The 9,728-nt window shown below is 48.7% G+C and overlaps 1 protein-coding gene across 1 annotated transcript in view; it reads left to right on the forward strand.

Moving 5' to 3' along the window:
• STYXL2 (serine/threonine/tyrosine interacting like 2) overlaps positions 1-5,301 on the forward strand; it is a 33,548-nt gene extending 28,247 nt beyond the window's left edge. The window contains exon 5 of the mRNA XM_060009210.1: positions 1,964-5,301. Coding sequence (XP_059865193.1) covers positions 1,964-4,782 — 2,819 coding nt within the window. The 3' untranslated portion in view covers positions 4,783-5,301. The remainder of the gene's footprint in view (positions 1-1,963) is intronic.
• Positions 5,302-9,728: the final 4,427 nt, after the last annotated feature.

The following is a 9,728-nucleotide window of genomic DNA, read 5'->3' on the forward strand; positions in this document are numbered from 1 at the left end:
CTCCAGAAGAAGTGAATGAGACCTTGGTACTAATTGTAGTAAATTGTGACCTGGTCGGCCAGTTAAAAGGGGATCCTTGCTGAGGGACAGCTGAGCCCTGAGCTGGAGGAGGGAGGGGATAAGACATTGAATCTGTAGATGCTCTTTTAGTGGCTTTGATTCTGCTTGCTTACCTCCCCCTAGTGGCTGCTGGCCCTTGGCATTAAGGCCTTTCAGCATTATTGGACCTCAGGGCCCTCAAGTCTTGCCTTGGTCTCTGGCCTTCTATGTGACAAAGACATGGTCTTAACTGGTACTAAGATATAATAATAGAAGTCACCCCCAGCCCATATTGTAAAATAGGACTCTTAACTGATTTAACAAATATCCCCGAAGACTGTTGACAAATAGATTGATGACAGCCTGGAGGGAGATCTCTAGCGGTCCCAGTGTGCATTTTAAACAGTCATAGAATGAAGGCATGTTTGTCATGTTTATGAAGGATGCAAAGCAGAGGGGGAGGCTGGGGAATAACTGATCTATTGAATGGTAGAATTGAGACTGGCAAAAGCTTCTGTTAGCCTATAAGAACAGGCTATAACTACCAAAAACATCAATAGGAATTTGTAGAGTTATCTTTATGTTTTAAGAATGCTGCAAGATAAGAGAGACATGGCTTGATAGCAGTTTTTTTAGAAGGCTTTATAGGTTTCAATTGATAAAAAAGATAATTTGAGTTCACTGTGTGATATATCCACCCACATTGCAAGCTCAGATGGCATCAGTGAAGACCCAGTGCCCAGAAAAAGAGTGGCGAGGGGCCCACTCTACTCTGTATGGGTCAGTCCAAACCTGAAATATCTTGCTCCGTACTGACACAACTTCCTTAGGAATAAAACTGATAAATTCAAGTTTGACCTAAAGAGAGTGGCAAGTATAGTAATGGAACATGAAAAAATGTTTGACTAATGATTGAAAGACCTAGAATAGCGAGGAAAAGAAAAAAGAAAAAGAAAAAAAAAAAACTCTAGTGAAGAATATGATCGTGATTGTCTTAAAGATTTTTGTATTGGGCTTCCCTGGTGGCGCAGCGGTTGAGAGTCCGCCTGCCGATGCAGGGGACGCGGATTCGTGCCCCGGTCCGGGAAGATCCCACATGCTGCGGAGCAGCTGGGCCCGTGAGCCATGGCCACTGAGCCTGCGCATCCGGAGCCTGTGCTCCTCAGTGGGAGAGGCCACAGCAGTGAGAGGCCCGCGTACCGCAAAAAAAAAAAAAAAAGATTTTTGTATTAAAGATCTGATTCATACAGATATATTTATTATTTACCTTTGTATGTCAAAGCAGGAACACTGGGTACCTGTTACAGAAAGTTATCCTTTGCCCTAACATGTGAAAGAATTTTCAAAAAATTAGAATGACATAAATATGGAATGAGAGGGGTGTGTGTGTGTCTGTCTTTCTGTCTATCTGTCTAAGATACTGAGCTCTCTGTCACTGGAAGCATCTGGCAGAGTCTGGATGATGGATTATCCAGCATCCAGGAAGTTGTAAAAGGGATTCTCGAGGGACTTGTGGTCCTTTCCAACGCTGAGATTCTACTTCTCTGTGATTCATTCATCCTAGGCTCATTCCTTTTCTTCTCTATTCTTTTATTTTTCCTCCTTCTGATGCTCAGTCTGGTGGAGAGAAAGTGCACTCCAGTGTTTCAAAAATGGGGACAGTGGTTAGTTCCTTTTTTCCCCACCCACTCCCCACTCCCTGCTGTGTTCAGAAAATGCGGAATATGTTTCCTCAAGCACAGGGCAGTGTCAGTGCTCTGTGTGACATCTGTAATATGGGGACAATGATTCTTGTGCCTCATGGGACTTAAGCATGGATGAATATGAGATGCCAAGGAAACATATTAAATCCAGCACATCAAAACAGCTCGTAAAAAAAAATACAAGTGCCGTTACATCGCTCTCTCTTGTGTTTTCTTCTCAGGGAAAGTCCTGGTCAGCAGTGAAATGGGCATCAGCCGCTCAGCAGTGCTGGTGGTCGCCTACCTGATGATCTTCCACAATATGACCATCCTGGAGGCCTTGATGACTGTGCGCAAGAAGCGGGCCATCTACCCCAACGACGGCTTCCTGAAGCAGCTCCGGGAGCTCAACGAGAAGCTGATGGAGGAGAGAGAAGAGGACTTCGGCAGGGAGGGTGGAGAAGAGGAGGCGGAGGAGGGCGAGGACGCAGGGAGCACGGTTGGGGCCAGAGTGCACGCCCTCACCGTGGAAGAGGAGGATGACGCCACCAGTCACCTGAGTAGCTCCTCCTTGGGGGAGGCCAGCCGAGCCTCCAAGCCCCTCACCCTCATCGATGAAGAAGAGGAGGAGAAACTCTACGAGGCGTGGAAGAAGGGGCAGGGTCTCCCCACAGGCAAGGTCCCCCAGGGCGGGGACGACAGGCGCTCAGCCTCCTCCGGCCAGAGTGAGCAGGAGCCCGAGAATGAGGATGTGGAGAGAATCGTCAGGGAGTGGCAGAGCCGAAATGAGAGGTACCAGGCAGAGGGGCACCGGAAGTGGAGTAGGGAGGAGGAAGAGGAGGAGGAGGGTGACGACGGCTCCTTTGTGAGCAGAAGACGGAGGCACGTGACGAGTGAGAGCAGCACCTCCGACAGTGTGAGCAGCCACGACATCCGGGTCCTGAAGCAGCAGCTGGAGATGAGCCTGAACCGAGGCGGGAGACGCCGCTCTGACTCGGTGTCCACGGAGAGCACCTGGGACACGTGGAACCAGAGGCTACTGGAGATTGAGAAGGAGGCTTCGCGGAGGTACCACTCCAGGAGCAAGAGAGAGGAAGGAGACGCCAGCCCGGAGGTGGGGAGCGGGGCGCGGGAGGATGACGAGGAGAGTGTGTCCTCTGAGGCCAGCTCCTTCTATAACTTCTGCCACAGGAACAAGGACAAGCTCACTGCCCTGGAAAGGTGGAAGATCAAGAGAATCCAATTTGGATTTCACAAGAAAGACTCGGAGGCAGGAGACGGCAGCAGTGAGCAACGTGCAGAGGAGGCCGAGGGGGAGAAGAAGAACCTCTCTGACGTCAACCTATCCGCCTACCAGGCCTGGAAGCTGAAGCACCAGAAGGTGGGCAGTGAGAACAAGGAGGAGGTGCTGGAGCTCAGCAAGGGAGAAGACTCGGCCTTGGCCAAGAAGAGGCAACGGAGGCTGGAGCTGCTGGAGAGGAGCAGGCAGACACTGGAGGAGAGCCAGTCCATGGGAAGCTGGGAGGCAGATAGCTCGGCTGCCAGCGGAAGCATCCCCCTGTCTGCATTCTGGTCCGCAGCCCCCTCAGTCAGTGCTGGTGGGGACACAGGGTCGGTGCTCAGTGCCCAAAGCCACAGCTCCCATCCCTGTCAGGCCCTAAGCAATGCAGGGGGATGCTCGGCCTCCGCCTCCACCACACCTCTACCTAACCTGCCAGTGGGGCCCGGAGACACCATTTCCATTGCCAGCATTCAGAACTGGATTGTCAACGTAGTCAGCGAAACTCTCACCCAGAAGCAAAATGAAGGGCTGCTGTTGTCCCGCTCACCATCTGTTGCAAGCATGAAGGTGGCACCAGCAGCCAGCTGCCTGGGGGATGACCAAGTCTCCATGCTTAGTGGCCAGAGCAACTCCTCCCTGGGCGGCTGCCTGCTCCCTCAAAGCCAGGCAAGACCCAGCTCCGACACGCAGTCCATGCTGTCCACCCACATCACACGGAGCTCAAGAGCTGAAGGTACTGGGAGCAAAGTGAGGGGGACCAGCAAGCCCATCTGTAGCCTCTTTGCTGACAGTGTTGACCTAAAGGAGCTTGGCCGGAAGGAGAAGGAGATGCAAACAGAGCTGAGGGAGAAGATGTCTGAGTACAAAATGGAGAAGCTGGCCTCTGACAACAAACGCAGCTCTCTTTTCAAGAAGAAGAAGGTCAAGGAAGATGAGGATGATGACGTGGGTGATAGGGATGAGGACACTGACAGTGCCATAGGGAGCTTCCGGTATTCTTCCCGCAGTGATTCCCAGAAACCCGAAACAGACACCTCCTCCTCCCTGGCTGTCTCTGATAGTTATGGAAGTGGCAGCAGAGCTGGAAAAGAGATGGAGAGCAGTATTAATAAGTGGCTCAGTGGCCTCAGGACAGAGGAAAAGTCTCCTCCCCAAAGTGATTGGTCTGGAACCTCCAGGGGGAAGTGCACCAGATCTTCCCTGCTCCGGGAGACGGAGTCTAAGTCCTCCAGTTACAAGTTCTCCAAATCCCGGTCAGAGGAGCAAGACACCTCCTCCTACCATGAGGCCAATGGCAACTCCATAAGAAGCACTTCACGGTTCTCTGCTTCCTCCACCAGGGAGGGCAGAGAGATGCACACGTTCTCCAGGTCCATGTTCAGTGAGACCTCAAGCTCCCGAGAGGAAAGCCCAGAGCCCTACTTTTTCCGCCGGACCCCTGAGCCCTCTGAAGGGGATGAGTCCCCAGAACCACGGCGTCCGAATTGGGCCAGACCCAGGGACTGGGAAGATGTGGAAGAGTCATCCAAGTCAGATTTTTCTGAATTTGGAGCCAAGAGGAAATTCACCCAGAGCTTCATGAGGTCTGAAGAGGAGGGAGAGAAGGAGAGGACGGAAAAGAGAGAGGAAGGGAGGTTTGCTTCAGGGCGGCGGTCCCAGTATCGGAGAAGCACTGACAGGGAGGAGGAGGAAGAAATGGACGATGAAGCCATCATTGCTGCCTGGAGACGCCGGCAAGAAGAAACCAGGACTAAGCTGCAGAGAAGGAGGGAGGATTAAGCTGGGCAAAGTGGATCTGGGAGAGACTGAGAACACAGGGAGAGGCCATACGGCTTAGCACAGGGCTCAGGGCATACATTGCCACAGCCCATCAAGGGACAAGGTTGTGGAGAGGATCATATGGAGGGGCAGAAGTGAAATGAGAGGTACCAGGCAGAAGGGCACTGGATGTGGTGTAGGGAGGAAGCAGAAAAGGAGGAGAAGAGACATAAATGTAAGGTCCAAATGAGGGACAAGCTGACACCATTTCTGTTGCCCACTGTCCTCTAAGCTTTGGTGCTTTACTTATATATTTGATTTTGTTCATCACAGACTAGAAAGATGAGCTTGCAAAGGCACTGTAGTTTGTTGGAGACTCCAGCTTACATCCAGGGAGGCTGTGAATACACAACATGGTTCTATATGTAGAGGTTCTATTATGAGGCCCAGGAAACCTATCCTGTGGCACGTCTCACCTCTCCCAGCAATGCTGAGTTCCGGTTGTTTCTTTTGAATGTTTTGGATCTCCATTAAATTGATATGTTGTCAAATATTTCTTCTTCATTCTGGTCACTTTTAGCTCTTTGGATATTAGCAGAAACCCAATTTAAGAGACAGATGTGTTGCCATGAGCCAGCCTCACCTTGTGCTGCAAAAGCTGTGTCTCCAGAAAATACCGTTATCACCTAATTATGAAAAATAATAACCAAGTATTTAGTTTAGGATACAGTGCAGTGGGAAGACACTAGGGGGACCCTTGAGAGTAACAGAGGGAACTCGAGAAAGAGAGAACAGGTGAGAGTGGCAAGCTAAAGGTAGAGAGTCCCTCTGGAATGGCAGGAAAAAAAAGCAAACCATGAGGGAGACAAGAAAAGAAGCCCAGTACAGGGAGATGGAGATGTATCTTTATGAAATCTTGTGGTCATCCTTGCTCTTCATTCCCTGGAGGATCATTGGACAATGCAGTGGGCAGTCAACTTGATCCTTCCCTGCACTCTGGATGGGCTAAGTTGGTGAGATTTCCTTACCTTTTGTTCTCAAGGGTTTCCATCCCTCCAAACACAGGTTGAATTGCCAAAGCAAGAGGCATATTTTGGGCACCTACCTCAAACACTGATGGACTCATTTCTATAGTTCCTTTCAAGCTGCAGCATCTTGCAGGATTCGAAAACAGGCACATGCCATGCAGGGGTCCAAGACGTCTTGATCAGTCAAAAAAATCTAATTCATGAGACAAAGTTGGAAGGGCAGGAGATAAGGAGGAATCCACCAATGGGATGAATTGTATGTGATCACTAAAACCTTAGTTTCATGGGACATGGAGATGATGCATCCTTTCTATGTGGATTAGTTAACATTACACATTGCAATGAGCACAAAGATACCAAGACAAAAGGAGCAGACTTGAGCTCAAACCCAGACCTGAACATTAGCTGCGGTCCAAGTAACTGAATTAATTTGCTCACCTTCCCTCTAACACTTCAGCCTGAAGTTCAGTTGCTGATGGAACTCATCTCCCCTGCACTGGCTGAGGCCTTTAAAAAAAACACTGCTCAGCCTTTGTCCCATTTGCCCCTTTGCTTCTTCCTTTGCTCATTTTACTTTAGTCAGCCTTAGTCCCTAGTTTCCATGCTCAACAAGTCATTCTCATCATTCAAGATGGCGCTATCCTCATAGGCCCACTGCAAAAAGGCTGGTTGTGGCCTGTTTTATCTTCTGGGTGAGCTCAAGTCTTCCTCTCTCATTTCATCCCTACAGGGAAGTTTCTGATACAGGCACAGACAATCACTTGAGCATCTATTCTAGAAGGTTGATCTTCTGGAGAGAGGATTGAGAATATCCCTGGGACAACAACTCTCTTTTTCTTTTCCTGATTTTCTTACCTTGGATTATCTTGCAATTTGACCATCAATATTTAGAGAGCCAAGTTCAGGGACCAAATTAACTGACAGGCCAGCTGAGCAGCTGCCCCCAGTGCCCATACATAAGGATCCAATTAACACAGCTCTCTACATATGTCTTTTTTTCTAACCTAACTGGAAAATAAATAAATTAATCTGAATCATGTCAAGAAATTTAAAAAAAATTCCTAGTCAATCCTAACTAATAGCCCACTGAATGGAAGTTGAACAAACATGTGAAGCATCTTGGTTTAAAGAGTCACCCTGTTGTTCTCCAGAGCTGAATTTGAGCCTGGTGGAAACAGACCAAGGAGACCACCTAGTCTGCTTTTACTTGAGTTCATAGGCTAGAAGGGCAACACTTGGTCCACATGGTCCATATGTGGACTAGCTCAAAGAAGGAAACCCAAGAGGGGTCAGGGTTAAGACCTAGAGAAAGGCGTTTGCTTACTGTGTCTCCAAGGATAGCTCCTTCGGGATCCTGTGCTCAGGGAGGTGTCTGCCTGAGAGTTCAGGATTCTGAATTCAGCGTATTCCTGGAGTCCAGACTACATCTTGGTAAACCACATCAGTGGAAATTTTATGAGTTATAATGAGCTTGAAGGAATAGCTGGGATTTGAAGTATTAAGATCCCAACTATGACTTCTGAATTAGACCTAACCTAGCATGATAGGTTGCACTTCAGCCTTCTAGTCTCTGAATGACATTAAAAGGTAGGCATTGTGTCAGTAAAGATCTCAGTAGATGATACCCAAAGTGGTAACTGACAAGAGTTCAATGGAGGAACTATTTACAGAGGCATGGGCAGGGTTAAGGGATCAAAAAGGAACAGCAAAGCACCCAGGTACTAGAATAGTGAGATATTGATACCACTCTAGGACTGAGGGGGCAAAGTGACGGAGCTGTTTGCAGAGCCCAGCAAGAGCCATAACCGTGGGAGGAGGGCCACCTGGCAACCTGGCAGGGGAGTGAGGAGAATGAATACCACGACCTCTCTCTCCTCCTAAATATTGATCTCACGCTAGTAACTTTCATTGGCCAAACGTAACTGGAATCCAGCGGGTGGGAGAGCCCAGTAGTCTGGAGAACAAAAAGTGGATTGGGAGGGGCAAAGAGGGAATTACCAGCACAGAGGTTAATACATTTAAATGGAAAGGCCATCTCAGTAGAGCCTTTCCAATGATGTTTTAAATGACTGGGAACAATGTGCACTGAACACAAGATCCACTCTTAAGAATTAATTAACGACTGGAATGTGGTTTTAGCTATGCAAAACCAACTAATAGAGTCAGTGATTTTGTTTTACAGGAAAGAAAAAGAGGAGACAGGTCTGAATCAATGGCCTTCATCTACCTCTGAGTTATATGAAAAGCTCACTAAGAGACTTCCATGACAGGGGCAGAATAGTGTACAGAAAGGGGCCCCACAAGGGTGGAAATCCTGCACAGGATGCGGAGGTAGGTAGTAAGAGAGAGAGAACACATTTTTTTTAACCTCCAAGGTGAGGCCCTAGAGGGGAAATGAAGTCATGGAGTCTGTGAAAAAAAATAAGGTGGATCCAAAGCACCCCCGCAGGAAGCAGGAGACACACCCAGAGTAGGTAATTCAGAAAGGAACCTCGTAAAGGAGCCATTTACAGAGGTGTGGGCAGGATGGAGAGGTATAGTGTGCACCCCAGGGTTAGGGGTTAGATCCCTGGGCCTAAAGAGGCAGGAGCTGTTACTAGACCCCTAGAGACAGAGGGGCCTGTGCAGAGGGGTCAGTCTCACAAAAGCTGAGACCTTTGGTCTAGGGAGCCAGGCTGACAGGACCCCATAGGAAAGGAGCCAGAGAACTTCAGCCTCCAGCCTCCTGCCGCCACCCGGCCGTCCCCAAAAACAACCCAGAGGGAAAGGAGCTGGTGCCTGCAGTCCATGTAGGTCACAGAGGAGGGTGGGGAAGGATGGACCATGGATCTGACAAGGCAGACAGAAGATACGCAATAACAGGGGCAAAATTTCAAGCCAGGGCACCAGTTATCCTGTGGTATATTGTTGACACTGGGTTACAAAGACTCTGCTTTTAGTGATTGGAATATTACCAGAAGAGGGCATATGAATTTCTCTGGACTCCCTGAAACCTTTATCCCTGGCGTTATTAACCAATGACAGTGAAATAACTTCTTGCCACAACCTGCCTAAAACATGCCAAACAGAGTTGCCTTTGTGAGAAGAATCTTGAATACACATTTCTACCTACTCTTAGGATCATCTACTCCTATGAGCTTTGGTTCAGGGCTTATGTTTTAAAGCACTATTTTCTGTGTCAGCTCCTGCCGCTATGCAGGATGCCTGCCATCTCTTTCAGGTGCCAACCAGAAATCAACTCCCCATCCCCGCCACACACACACTCACGAGGAAATTTCATGTAAAATCTGTATTTTAAGTCACACCATCCCGCCCAAACACCTGCCAAATTAGTATAAATACATCCATGTGCACGTGAAGGTAATCAGTTTTATTTTTATAGCTTCCAAACGCCACCACTGTCATTTTTGGACATCGTGGCCCCGGCTAGCATCTGTGAGCATCTGTGCACGCAGATCAGCTGCTGCAGCAGCTGAGCCTCCCCACCGCCAGCCATTCAGTCACCTGGATCCTGGGTGGATGTGGCGTCTCAGAGCGGGTGGCAGATCCACTTGGTTCAGCTTCACGTGTCTCTAAGTTCCTGGAGGCAGAAGCTGGATTCAGCTTTGGTGGCAACTCTGACAAGTGGCCACAACCAATAATTCAATTCAATTTAGCTCAGTTTGATAAATATTTCTTGAATGCCAGTCTTGTACCAACACTGCCCCAGGGCACTATGCTATTGAGAGCATGCTACCTGAAGTAATGGAAGATAGAGACAATCTCAAGTAAGAGAGAGTCCTAAGTCCCTCATGAGAAAGGATTTTTGAAAAATTGCCCAGGTTAGAGAACTATCAAGGCACCTGGGTCCAAGCTTAGTAGCCTGCCAGGTATATCGGAAGAACACCAACCACTGAATCTTGAAAGCTCACAGCCAGCTTTGACACCTCCTTTCCCTCA

This window comes from Delphinus delphis, chromosome 1 (assembly GCF_949987515.2).
Source record: "Delphinus delphis chromosome 1, mDelDel1.2, whole genome shotgun sequence".
NCBI classification, from domain to species: domain Eukaryota; kingdom Metazoa; phylum Chordata; class Mammalia; order Artiodactyla; family Delphinidae; genus Delphinus; species Delphinus delphis.